A 14,225-nucleotide genomic window follows, 5' to 3' on the forward strand; every position below is an offset into this window, starting at 1 on the left:
TCTTTCTTCTGATTCTTCTATCCCCAGAAGTGTAAGGCATTATTGTTCTTTGTTAGCACTCACCAAGATAATCTGTGTAATTTAGCTCTTCTGCTAATATAGGGCAGCACTGTATGCTATATCATTATCCTCATCATTATTGAATTTAAAAAATTACAATTTCTTAGAAAGCTAGATGGTTTTCTTCTTGCTACTTTGGCTAGCTATTCTGGGTTCTTCTAGTTCAGCTCATTGCTTAACATACCTGTTCTCAGGGACTTTTCCTTAGTTGCTCAGCTTTCACAGTGTTAATATCACTTGTTACCTCTATGTTTCTAGTGAGTACAGGAATTGGTTTCTTCTACTTCCCCTATTCAGCCACAGTGGTTTACTCTTTAGTCATTGAGCTCAAACTCTGTTCAAGGATTTGTCACTCATTTTTGAAGGTCTTGTGACAATAATTTTGTTAGGTACTTATTAAAATACTAAACTTTATGCTCTTCTTAAGAGAGACTTTTTTTCTTTTTAGTAGTTATCACTATACCACATTTTTTCCATTCTTAGGAATATTTATAAAATATATCTCTTTTGTATTAGTAGTAAAATAATTTATTTTTTACATAGACTAGAAAATATTGCAATAATTTTCAACAATGTAACTGCTAACTTATCAATGGAAGTAGTAGTTAAAATGTTCTGACTTGGCTATACTTAAGATCTCTCTAAAAAGCATATGCTTTTCTAGATCATTCATAAATTCAAGAAGGTCTTGGAAATGGTATGTTGGAAAATTATTTGTAACATGGTTTTGATGGGCATTAGGTTAATGTGCGATTCTTAGAACTCACATGATGGTTCTCTGCATGAGATAAAGTTGGAAGCTTCACTGGGTTCACTGTTACCAGCGGCATTCACTGCGGTCACCCGGAACTGGTAATCACAACCTTCCATGAGGCCAGTAACCTTCAGCCTGGTATCATATATCACATAGTCTTTGTTGACACGTGTCCAGCGCAAGCTCTTTTTCTCACGTTTGTCTACTAGGTAGTTGCTGATCTCATTGCCACCATCAGATTCAGGTTTCGTCCACTGAATGATGATATGCTCTTTGCCAGCCCCAACTTCTTCAGGTATGCCAGGTTGTGATGGAATAGCTGTTTATATTTTTATGAAAATAAGGATGGTCAGAATTATACAAAATCACTGTTGATATGATTGTCCTCCTCTCCCCCGATCCCATTATATTTAACTATCAAGTTGTTTAAAAGTGTTAATACTCACTGAATGAGTTTCTGGCTACAATCGGCCCTGATTCAACAGGCACACCAGGGCCGTATTTGTTTACTGCCCGCACTCGGAATATGTATTCATTGTTCTTGATGAGTCTGGTAACCACATGGGATAGTGTTGGGCATTCGGCTTCAACAATCACCCAGTTGAGCCTACTGGTCTCACGTCTTTCCACGATGTAGTGAGTTATTTCTGCTCCTCCATCTTCCTGAGGAAGGCTCCAGGCTAAAGTGCACTTTTCCTCTGTTACTCTGCTGACAGTGAGATTTCCACATGGGCCAGGGGAATCTGAAACAAGTGTAATGGCAAGCAATGATTAAGATCTTTTTTTCTACCCACACTTAAAAATGCTATAAAAAATAAAAGAACATTTGACATGCTTACCAAGGACTTTGACCATGACAGACACGGCCTTGGTCCCACTGGCATTCTTCACTGTTAAAGTGTATTTTCCACTGTCACTTCTGTCACAGAACTTGATCACAGCAGTTGCTCGTTTGCCTGTATACTGCAGAGAGACTTTCTCACAGAGATCTAGTTCCTTGTCTCCTTTGGTCCAGATAATTTTGGGTTCAGGTTTGCCACCAACTGCAGCATCAAGGACAAGATCTGAGCCTGCTCTTATGGTAACCAGATCACCCTGTAATCTGGCATCCAGTTCAGCTTTGGGTGGAGCTGTCATGGGCAAAAATAGATGTGAATAAATATAGGACAGTTTATTTTCACATAAATTGCGATAATTTAAAAGGAGAACATGTACATTGAAAAAAATTTTTTTTTTTTTTTTTACCATATTCATCTCGGCAAGTGACAGGGCCTGTAGATTCTGATCCTTTGCTAATTACTCCTGCTGCATTCTTAGCCAACACACGGAATTCATAAGTGTCTCCTTCACTGAGAGCAGTCACAGTGAAGAAATTGTCAGATACGATGGTATAGTTGCACTTTAGCCAGCGACCATCTCCAACCTCACTGACTGGCTTACGCTCAATGATGTAGCCCACAACCTTGCTGCCTCCATCATATACTGGGGCAGACCAAATCAGGGACACTGTTGATCTTGTAACATCTGTCACCTCTGGTCTTCCTGGTGCATCTGGAAGGGATGCAAAAATGAAGTTAAAAAATACAATTCTGAATTTTAGTACCAGTAATGATGATGATAATAAATGAATGTACCCTTTAAATATTGATACATACCAACTGGGTTTTGAGCCATCATAGGTCTTGAAGCCTCACTGGCTTTGCTAACACCTGCAGCATTGAGTGCATATGTTCGGAACTGATATTCTAGTCCTTCTACCAAACCAGTCACTTTGTAGTTACACTCTAAGCATGGCACTTTGTTTTCTTTCACCCAAAGAATGGTGTTACGTTCTTTCTTCTCAACCCAGTAGCCAATGACTTTACTGCCACCATCATGGTAGGGTTCTTCCCAACGAATAGACATGGCATTGGCAGACACATAGTAGACTTCAGGTCTTGTAGGAGCACTTGGTGGGACTAAATATAAATAAAGGTATCAAATATGAATACAGTTTTATAAAATTCAAGGGAAATATTTAACAATGGACTTCGAAATATTCTTATTTTTCTTACCGAATGGATGCTCAGCAACTATTGGTGCTGATTCCAGAGGCTTGCTGACACCAAATCTGTTCTCTGAACTGACACGGAAAGTATATTCCATGTATTTTGTGAGATGAGTGACTTTAATCTGAGTGCGCTTGACACTGGAATTGACAAGCTGCCAAGCTGTTGTACCTGATTCACGCTTTTCAACTATGTAATTAGTAATGTCAGTGCCTCCGTCATCTTTAGGTTCAGCCCATGATAGGACACATGACTCAGCCGAGACAGATGAGACTTCAATGGGGCCAGTTACTGGACCTGGCCTTCCAATGACCACGACTGTGATGGTAAATGTTTTAACACCAGCTGTATTTTCCAGGGTCAAGAAGTATCTTCCAGAGTCACCTCTCATGCTGTCCTTTACAGACAGGGTGGTTCTGTCCTTTGTTGTTGTGATACTCACTCGATCTGTGTCCTTAAGTCTCATTTCTTCAAGCTTCCATGTTACTTTAGGAGCAGGACGACCAGTGATTGGGACATCAATGGTAAATGTGCTTCCTGCTTTGCAAGTTATGAGCTGATTAGTAATTCCAGTGAGATCAGCAGTGGGCTCAATTTGAGGCTCCTTGATGATGACAGAAGAGAAGGCTTCTCTGGGTTCACTGTAGCCAGCGTCATTTTTGGCCTTCACACGGAATTCATATTCAGTGTTCTCAACAAGGCGCTCCACTGTGTAAGTCAGCTGTTTGGTGTGACCAGCCTCAACCCAGAAGTCAGATCCCTTTTGTCTCATTTCAAGGAGGTAGCCAGTGATCCGGCTGCCTCCATCATGGTCGGGTTTAAGCCAAGCTAAGACTGCAGAGGATTTACTTGTGTCAATGATATCAAGTCTCTTAGGTGGAGCAGGCTGTTCTGTGGCTACGATTGGTTCTGGCATTTCATAGGGTTCACCTACACCATACTCATTTTCTGCAGAAACACGGAAATAGTACGGAACACCTTCTGCTAGGTCACTGACCTTGAAGATCTGACGAGTGCATTTTTCACTGATAACCTGCCAGCTACGACGACTTGCTTCTCGTTTTTCTACCACATAATGATGGATTCGGGCACCACCATCAAGGATAGGAGCATCCCACATCAGTGTAACAGATCCGCGGTTCACATCCTTGAAAGTGATTGGGCCAGGTGGACCTGGAGAGTCTAGCACCTTTACAGTGAATGTGATTGACTTGCTACCACTATTGTTTTCTACAGTGAGGGTATATTTCCCTGCATCATTTCTGTTGCAGTTTTCCACAGTGAGGGTGCTGAAGGAGTCTGTTGTATGGATATCAGCCCGAATGCTGAGGTTAGAGTCAGGTTTGCTCCATACAGCTGTAGGAGTAGGTCTACCCTGGTAGGCAATGAAGAGGCGAATACTGGCCCCAGCTCTAACGACATGAGTCTGCTTGAAGTTTGCATCAATATCTAACTCAGGAGCTGTTAATCGGTCAACCGCTTTAATTGCACCGGTCGCTTCACTGCTGTCTCCTTTTCCAGCACCATTGACAGCACTAACCCGGAATTTGTATTCTTCACCTGCTTGTAGATCAGTGACTGTATATCTTGTTTTCACACATGCCTCTGCATTTACCTTGTGCCAGTCTCCCAAGTCAGCTTTGCACATTTCAATAATATATCCAATTATTTCCATGCCTCCATCAAACACTGGCCTAGACCATTCTAAGCTCACAGTTGTCTTGGATGTATCTGTCACTTTGACCACAGTGGGAGCACTTGGTGGGCTGACTGGCTCTCTACATTTGATTAGTCTTGAGATACCGCTTGCAGGTCCTATTCCTGCAGCATTTTCAGCCATGACATGGAACTCATACTCATTGCCCTCTATCAGACCAGTGACTTTGTATCTTGTCTCAGAGATTGGTCGTTTGCTGATCACTTTCACCCATCGTGTGCTCTTCTTTTCTCTCCTTTCAAGGATATAATGTTGAATTTCGTTGCCACCATCTGATTCTGGCCTTGTCCATGTCAGCGTAATGCTATTGCCTGTTACATTACTAGGTTCTGGAGTGCCAGGAGCATCGGGAATAGCTATGAAATGAAAACAAATTAGACATGTTTGGTTGGAAGTTAATCTTTTGACATTATACCACTTAGTGAAAACAGACACTTACTGTATTGTATTTGAGCAACCACTGGGTCAGAATCAAGTGGCCTCCCAACACCAAACTTGTTGACTGCAGAAACACGGAATTGGTATTCATTGCCACTTATTAGTTTAGTGGCAGTATAGCTGTGGGCTTGACAATTATCTTCAATTAGTGCCCAAGCAAGTCTGCTGGTTTCCCGTTTTTCAATGATGTAGTGAGTGATGGGAGCACAGCCATCATTGAGAGGAGCATCCCACCACAGAGTCATCTTCTCGCCAGTAATATTGGTGAATCTTATTGGCCCAACTATTTTTCCTGGTGTATCTATAAGAAAAAGTTTCCAGAGTTAATTTATCCTTCTCTATTAAAATGCAACCAGGCATGTCTCTACCCCAAGACTTGTAAATGGCAAGATTAAGAAGCTATTTCAGAAGTACCTTGTACTTTAACTTTAATTTCTGCTTTTGTGGAGCCTGATGCGTTTTTGGCTTCCACACTATATACACCACTGTGGTCCCGGGTAGCATCTCTAACAAAAAGGCTGGTGGATCCAAGGACATCAGTTATTTCCATATTCATCTTCTTTTCAATTTCTACTCCATCTCTGAACCAAGTTACTCGAGGTACTGGACGTCCCTGCACCAAAGCTTTAATTCTAAGGCTCTCTCCAGACTTAATAATGATGCCATCAAAGTACTCAGGGCCAAACTCTACAGTTGGTGGAACTACAAAAAAAAAAAAAAAAAAAAAAAAAAGAAATTATATGTGTTAGTTTGGCTTAATAAAAACATAAATGTGTTTTTCATTAGCACCATCCTAAAGCATAGAAGGTAATGTTTATCCTGTGTTACCAAGGGTTATTATGAAAGTAGGATTGATAATTGAGAATTTAGATTACGGGGTTGAACATCTATCTGCATGCTATTAGGTTATCTCCTTTTTATGTCTGTCATGTTATTAATTTGCATTGCCACTTATAAAAAGAGAAGAAACATTTGTAGATTGCTTACTTCCTAATGCTGCTGTATAGTCAAATAAGTTCCTATAAGAGGTCATCAGCTGCACTCAAGCAAAATGCTGATTGTACTGCTGGGTGTATATTGTATTTTAGTAACTTCGTAAAGCTTGACAGTTATTCTCGAGAGTGTTTTTCTTTATTATAAATGACTGAAATCAAAACTAAGAATTCATTCCCACTTGCATGCTATTTATATGGGAATGAAGCAAAACCATAGTCATGGTAAAAAGAATTGATGCCAATGTTGTTTTTCCTTCTCTTCATCTGAAAGGTAGAAAATCTAATCCATCCACTTAACAACCCTGGGTAATCTGCATGAAATGAGATTCCTGCTCCCCCTTTTACAGACCAGGGGCCAAAAGTATCTTTAAAAAGTGTGAATGCTTTTAATCATATTTGGAAATCAGTTGTAAATGCTTACCATTTTCATCTCTTGTCATAATAATGCCAGAAGACTGTGAGGGCGGACTTATGGTTCCAACAGCATTTCTTGCAATTATTCTGAACTCATATCGATCCCCAGGACTAAGTCCTGTGACTGTGTACTGACATTCACTGACGTCGGTAAAGTTGCATCTGACCCAACGATCACTCCCTTGCCGTTTCTCAATGCTGTAGGCCACGATCTTACTGCCTCCATCACGCAATGGTGGGTTCCACTTAAGTGTGATGGTTTCCCGGGTAACATCAATATAGTCAGGAGTGCCAGGTGGGTCTAAAAAATTATATGGAAATTAAATGCATCATTTCTGTAACCAATTCTTCATTAGCAATGGGAGAAAAGTAAAGTGAATAAATCCCTCAAACTCATTTTAATTTCATTTTTTTGTAGCATGGGTCTTTAAAAAGAACTTTAAATTATTTTATTAGACTGACTTAAAATCATTTCTTTTGCTTTATTTGACCAGCACTCTAGTGACCAGAAGATATGTGGGAAGGTGATACGTGAAAGAAAAGCAGTGTGTGATTTATTTGTTAGTGACATATTCACTTGCTGAATTAAATATGCTTGAATAATATTCAGTTACTTACCTACTGGGGAAACAGCTAACGTAAATTTGCTTGGGTCACTGGGCGAGCTTAGGCCAGCAGAATTTTCAGCATATACACGGAACTGGTAATCTAGGCCTTCCATTAGTCCAGTAGCTCTATATTCTCTTCCAGATATAGGTGTTGTATTAACTCTTTGCCAGAGGATGCTGTTTCTTTCTTTCTTTTCAACATGGAATCCAGTAACTGCTGAACCACCATCGTAAGCTGGAGCATCCCAAGTTAGTGACATGCCATCAGAAGTCACATTGTATATAACTGGCTTTCCTGGGGGGCCAGGAATCCTAAACTGGTGTTTTGCCACAATAATGTTTGAGACAAGTGGCTGGCTGACTCCATATCTGTTTTCTGCCCTAACTCTAAACTGGTATTCAGCATCTTTGATTAGATTAGGAACTTTGAAAGTTGTCCTGGCAACACTTGAACAAACCATCTTCCAATTAGTTTGTGAAGCTTCCCGCTTCTCAATGCTGTAACAAGTGATTTCTCCTCCTCCGTCATCTTCAGGCACGTCCCATGACATAATGACACTGTCAGCCTTGATTTCATCAAATCGAATGGGCCCTTTGGGCTTTGATGGTGGGCCAAGTGTGATGATTGTAATGGGAAATGAGTTTCTACAAACTGCATTATCAAGAATAATGGTGTATTTCCCTCCATTCTCCTTCTTGACATGCTTAATATTCAAAGTAATTTTGTTTTCGGTTTTACTGTAACGAACATACTCGCTTTCTTTCAATGGCAAACCATCTTTCAGCCAACTGATGGATGGTTTGGGTTTTCCTTTATAAGGTAATTCCAGGTGCACATTATGCCCAATTCTCACAGCGACTTGTGCCCCAGGGATTTCTGACAGGTCAACTTCAGGTGTAATTATAAGTTCTTTCACTGTAATTGGCCCAATAGTGACAGCATCACTCAGTCCTTTCTCATTTTTGGCAGACACTCTGAATTCCAGCACTGAATGTTCCTTAAGTTGGCCAACTTCAATTTCACAGGTCTTACTTATGCCAGCATGTGACCATATTTGTTCACCTTTACCTTTTCTTTCCACAACATATTCTGTGATGACACTACCACCATCAAAGTCAGGCTTGGTCCAGTGCAGGGTAACAGATGTCTTTGTGGAGTCTTTCATTGAGAGATCGCGTATAGGAGCTGGTACTTCAGCAGCCTTCACCGGCTCTGTAGTGTCACAGGGTTCCCCAATTCCAATTTCATTTTCTGCAAGAACTCTGAAGAAGAATGGAGTTTTCTCTGACAAATCTGTTATCTTAAAGGATGTACTAGAACATTTGTGTGACACTGAAGACCATGTTCTCTTGGTGGCATCTCTCTTTTCAATGATATAATTAATTATGGGAGATCCTCCATCAATGAGAGGAGGATCCCAGAACAAAGTGACTGTGCCTCGAGAAACATGTTTAACCTGTAGTTTCTGGCAGGCAGCTGGTGTATCAAGCACTTTAACACTCACAGTCGAAGACTTTGGTTGACCAACACCATTTTCAATTGTAAGAATATATTTTCCTGTATCATTGCGAGTGACTTGAGGAATAATTAGTAATGAAGATGAATCAGTGTTTTGAATGTTGTATCTGGCATCACTGCCCAGATTCTTCTCATCTTTTCTCCACGTGACAGTAGGTGGAGGTCTGCCTTTAAAGGGAATCAACACGTGTACATCTTCACCGGCTTTAGCTATAACAGAGGTTCTGAGAGCCACATCTAGGTCGATCTCTGGTTCCTCTGTAGAAACAAAATGGACATACGTTTTGAATTTTAAAGCAAGAAAATGAATGATTTCTTAGCAGCACTCTAATAAAAATAAACACACAACCATACCAGTAGGTACATACCAAGTATATCTTTAGCTTGAACAGGTTCAGTCATTTCTATAGGTTCTCCTTGTCCAGCACAGTTTATAGCAGATACCTGGAAGTAGTAGTTGACTCCAGGTTTCAGGTTAGATACCACATATTCTGTAGTTCTGACCTCTCCCTTGGTAGAGACAACAGTCCATTCCTCTTCCTCTCCTTGCCTCATCGCAACAACATATCCGGTAACAGCGCTGCCTCCATCGTAGACAGGTTTACTCCAGCCAAGAGTGATGGACGATTTGGTTGAATCTGCAATTCTTATCTTAGCTGGTGGGCCTGGAGGGTCTGGAATGACCATTCATAATACCATAATTAGAAAATCATGTACAATTTAGTGACCTCAAAGAGACATAGCGAAGATGCGGCATTTATGAGCACTTACCAATAGGATCAGCAGCTTTGTAGAAGTCAGATGGTTCAGAAAATGGACCCTGACCAGCAGCATTTACAGCACAAACTCGGTATTGGTAGTCATTGTTTTCTGTGAGTCCTGTCACTTTCTCTCTGGTGTCACGGATAGTCTCCTTTAGGACTTTAAACCATCCTAGGCTTTTCTTGTCTCTTTTCTCAAGGAAATAGCCACTCACTTCACTACCACCATCAGCAATTGGCCTGCTCCAGACAACAGTCATTGAATTCTTGGTAATCTGTGTCACCTCTGGTACGCCTGGAGGTCCAGGAGTAACTATTTAAAAAGAAAAGGAAAAGGAGTTTGAAGGATCAACACCACTGATAAATTCATTTTCAAGAATAGTAGTTTTACTTATTATACTTTCCACCTTTTGAAAAGAATGATAATGAGGGGAGAAGTGAGATAAAAGAAAATCAAAATCATTCTAAGAAAACATATTCACAAACTAGCAGAATAGTTTATTTGTAAAATATTCAAGCATTTGATTTCAGTTTCCTAATGAAATTATGTCTCACCAAATGCATTCTTTGCTACCACTGGATCAGATTCCAGTGGATCGCCAATTCCATATTTGTTCACAGCTCGAACCCGGAAGATGTATTCATTTCCTTTGATAATTTTGGTGGTTGTAATGATGCACTCTTCCAAATTTTCAGACACCATAGACCACACAACGCGGCTTGTCTCACGTTTTTCCACGATGTAGTGAGTGATTTTTGCACCGCCATCATCTGCTGGCGGGCGCCAGAGAAGAGTTATCTTTTCAGCAGTGACCGTCTTGAATTCAATTGGTCCACCTGGAGGTCCTGGTTTGTCTGTTAATGAAAGAATGAAACAATATGTCAGTACTTTTTAGAAGACTATTCACTTAAAATTGCTAAGTTTTAGATAATAAAATATGATGTTGTCCTATAATCAGCACCTACCAAGGATCTGTACTCTGATGGTGGCTGAGGCTGAGCCCATGGCATTCCTTAGTTTTAATTCATAGATTCCACTATTAAGGCGATTTGCATCTTTGATGAGTATAGATGCAAGGTCAGTGGTATTTTCAACACACACCAGTGCATTGGTTTGTAACTCTTTACCATCTTTGTACCACTCAATTGTAGGCTCAGGTTTCCCAGAAATGCCAGCTCTGAGCTTCACAGATGTACCTGCTCTATATTTGACAACTTCTGTATATTCTAGAGGCAAATCAATTACAGGTCCACCTGCAAGAGAAACAGATGAGAAATATTTAAAGGATCACAAGGATGGAAAAAATAATTGCAACTTCAAAGTAAGGCCATTGGCCTTTATTAAGTAATATAGTACTTTTTTTTTTTTTACATGGTAGTTCTAATTTTATTCACCTATTATTTAAAATTTTTTGTTAATGTTTTTGTTTTATTTTTAAATAATGTTTTAATAATGTTTTAATGTTTTATTTTTGAGGTGGACAGAGCATGAGCAGGGGAGGGGCAGAAAGAGAGGGAAACACAGAATCGGAAGCAGGCTCCAGTCTCCAAGCTGTCAGCACAGAGCCTGACGTGAGGCTCGAACTCACAGACTGTGAGATCATGACCTGAGCTGAAGTTGGATGCTTAACCAACTGAGCCACCCAGGCACCCCATATTTAGCTATTATTTTAAACAGTAAAACTTTACAAGCCATAGTTCTATCCCAGATGGGGAAGAAAGGTTGTAAGGAAGCTCTGCCCTCCAAAGACACACTAATTGCACAAGGACTTCAATGCCTTTGAAATGTATTTTAAAGTCTATCAGGTATTTAATTCTAAGGATAAAATGGGATATGGTAGTGAGAACATCCCTATAGAAGTTGTATTATCCATTTTCTTTCATTTCAGATTCTCCTTTCTTTTCCTCTATCTCCTATTCTTGTTATTTTCTCTTCCCAGTTCACTGATATCCAAGTGTGGATTGTTCATGTCTGACTCTTGAAGTCTGAATTCATTACTCACAGGGTATTTCACTGGACAGATTTTCTGCCAGGCTGGTTAGAAGCTTAGGACTTTTGAGAAACTAAATTTGAGAATAAATTTGACTTGCTTCACAGTCTCACAACAGTGTTCACAAAGCCTGATTCATAAAGAGCAGCCTTGAGGTTCTCAGCATGAGGACAGGAGTGGATACCTATGCCGAGACACCATAGAGACTCCTTGAACACACGGAACTTTTAAAAAGAGTATCATGGGGTACATAACCCTCATGAAATTTTAATTTTGAAACCACTGTTGAGTTGAATCTGTTCTTTATCTTCTATAATGGTCAAGTGTGTGTATTTTGTAATGACAGCAATGTAGACAGAGTTCTGGAGTCTGTCTCTTTGAATTCCCACTCTACACTGATGAGCTGCTTGATGTTGGGGAAGTTACATATAAGCACTCTAAACCTCAGTTTCTCTTCTGTAAAATGGGATAATGTTAGGGCTGTTAGAATTAAGGGAGAGAATTCATGAAAGCACCCAGTATATGTTAGCTGCTGCTAATACTATCATTAATGCCTCTGTTTAGTCTTTCATTTATGTAAGATGAAAATTATCTGAGCACTCAACCATGGTTTTAATTATTAATTCTCATGTTTTAAAATAGAAAAAAAGGGAAAGTGCCAACTCATAAATACAATCAAAGAATTCTAAAAGGTTGAAGTTGCAAAGGACTTTAGATATCCTGTAGTCCAAATCTCACATTTTACAGTTAGGTCAAGAGACCAGGAGAGATTAAGGAATTTTCCTGAGATTCTCAGCTAGTTCATATAATTTCTTCAAATATCTAATTAAGGTGCATAGTCAAAGTTATTCTTTGGATTAGAACCAGAAAAAGCAAGGAAAGATATTGGGTTAAAATGCTATTGGGATTAAAAGTTCTAAAAATGCTTACCATAAGAATCGATGCACGTAATGGGGCCTACAACCTCAGATGGATTGCTGACAGAACCAACGGCATTCCTAGCAAAGACCCGGAATTCATACTGGGAATTCTGAGTCAAGCCAGAGACAGTGAATTGAGTCTCGATAACATTGGTGAAGCTGGCCTTGGTCCATCTGCCATCTGGAAGGTCTCGTCTCTCAACAATATAGCCTGTAATCTTGCTTCCTCCATCGAAAGCTGGTTGTTGCCATGAAAGGTGGACAGAGTTTTTGGAAATATCAGTGATACGGACATTTCTTGGGGGTTCTGAGGAAATAAGAGAAAGCAAATCAGTGGAACTTATGTCAACATTATTTTGCTTTTCAGAAATAAGATTTTCATTTTTAAGTAGTCAGAATTGTCCTTCTTATGAAAAATACATACCACAGGCATCAATGGCTAGGACTGGTTCAGAAGGATGGCTGGGTTTTCCAACACCAGCAGCATTTTCTGCATATACCCTAAATTCATAAATAAGTCCAGCACTGATCGTTGTGACTTTGAAGTGAGTTGTGCGGATGACCAATTTGTTGGCTTTCTGCCACAAAATACTGTTTCTGTCTTTCATTTCCAGGTGGTAGCCTATAACTGCACTGCCTCCATTGGACACTGGTTCATGCCAGCCCACGGTGATGCTTTCCCGAGTAACATTAGTGACCCATGGTGTAGAGGGTGGTCCAGGTGTTGCTACAAAAGACAGGAATCCCTTAGGTTAGTACAGATATTTAAAACACTTATGTAAATGAAAACCTGGGATCTTTGAAAAGTTCAACAACTTACTGTATGGTAATTTGACAATCACACAAGCTGAATCTATGTGATCACTGATGCCAAAGCGATTTTCTGCCTTGACGCGGAATTGGTATTCTTCTCCTGTGGTCAGTTTCATGACTTTAATCATGGTCCTTGCAACTGTTGCAGACACTTCAGTCCATACTGCAGTACTTGTCTCTCTCTTGAGTACAATGTAGTTGGTAACTTGACTTCCACCATCATACTTAGGTGGCTCCCATTTGAGAGTCACGCTTTCTTCTGTTATATTGCTAATAACAACAGGGCCAGTAGGGGGACCAGGCCTATCCAATACAATGATGTTAATGAAAGCTTTTGTTGTTCCACTGGCATTGGCAGCAGTGATCTCATATCTTCCAGCATCAGCAGTAACGCTTTCTTTGAGATTGATGGTCAGGTTCTCAGCAGTAATTTCAGTGTTAAACCTCATGGTTGCTTTCAGGGGGACACCATCTCTTGATAAGGTCACTTTGGGCAGTGGTTTTCCAGAAATAGGAATGTCAACTTTAAGGTTTGAACCAGCTCTAACATATACAGTATGACTTGGGAAATTCTTCATATCAATTTCAGGTGGTTCTGAAAGATAAGAATATGTCAGATGAAGGTGAAAAAGAGTTTCTAAAAATTAATACAAACCATTTCAAATTTTGCTTCTACATAAAATTAGACATACCCAGTTGTTCCTTAATAAGAACAGGAAGCAGAAGCTCTCTGGGGTCACTCAGACCAGCTTGATTTTCAGCAAACACCCGGAAAAAGTATTCAGAATTCTCCCTCAGACCAGAAACAACATGATGGGTTGATTTCACCACTGCGCATTTTACCCAATTTTTCTGTCCCTTTTCTAGCGCTTCAATGACATAGTGTACAATTCTGCTTCCACCGTCGTGTTCTGGCTTCAACCAGGTCAGGGAAACACTATCTTTGGATACACCTGTTACTCCAAGTTTTTCAGGTGGGCTTGGTTTTTCTAAGAAAGTAAAACATCAAAATAAAGGGATTATTACAACATTCCTCCCCTCATATGTGTTCTTTCTGCATTGTCAAAGAAAAATTTTAAATGAAGGCTACATACTTAATCTTTGATTTGAGTCTCTCTTTTCATATGACCAGTTTAGCTTCTGAGCCAAGCAAAACTTCCCCAAGCTTTGGTCATTACATGTCAGGA

At 40.0% G+C, this 14,225-nt stretch overlaps 1 protein-coding gene across 3 annotated transcripts in view; it reads right to left on the reverse strand.

The window, feature by feature from the left end:
* TTN (titin) overlaps positions 1-14,225 on the reverse strand; it is a 275,680-nt gene that overhangs the window by 18,650 nt on the left and 242,805 nt on the right. For all 3 annotated transcript variants that reach the window (XM_040475510.1, XM_040475509.1, XM_040475508.1), the window contains 18 exons: positions 13,731-14,027; positions 13,046-13,633; positions 12,650-12,952; positions 12,236-12,532; positions 10,281-10,568; positions 9,870-10,169; positions 9,325-9,627; positions 8,922-9,227; positions 7,045-8,811; positions 6,434-6,727; positions 5,432-5,719; positions 5,019-5,318; positions 2,869-4,935; positions 2,470-2,772; positions 2,060-2,365; positions 1,654-1,944; positions 1,261-1,557; positions 828-1,133 (listed from right to left, as the gene is read on the reverse strand). In XM_040475510.1, coding sequence (XP_040331444.1) covers positions 828-1,133; positions 1,261-1,557; positions 1,654-1,944; positions 2,060-2,365; positions 2,470-2,772; positions 2,869-4,935; positions 5,019-5,318; positions 5,432-5,719; positions 6,434-6,727; positions 7,045-8,811; positions 8,922-9,227; positions 9,325-9,627; positions 9,870-10,169; positions 10,281-10,568; positions 12,236-12,532; positions 12,650-12,952; positions 13,046-13,633; positions 13,731-14,027 — 8,901 coding nt within the window. The remainder of the gene's footprint in view (positions 1-827; positions 1,134-1,260; positions 1,558-1,653; positions 1,945-2,059; positions 2,366-2,469; positions 2,773-2,868; positions 4,936-5,018; positions 5,319-5,431; positions 5,720-6,433; positions 6,728-7,044; positions 8,812-8,921; positions 9,228-9,324; positions 9,628-9,869; positions 10,170-10,280; positions 10,569-12,235; positions 12,533-12,649; positions 12,953-13,045; positions 13,634-13,730; positions 14,028-14,225) is intronic.

The sequence above is a fragment of the Herpailurus yagouaroundi genome, unplaced genomic scaffold (genome assembly GCF_014898765.1).
Source record: "Herpailurus yagouaroundi ecotype Mexico unplaced genomic scaffold, PumYag 140, whole genome shotgun sequence".
Lineage (NCBI taxonomy): Eukaryota > Metazoa > Chordata > Mammalia > Carnivora > Felidae > Herpailurus > Herpailurus yagouaroundi.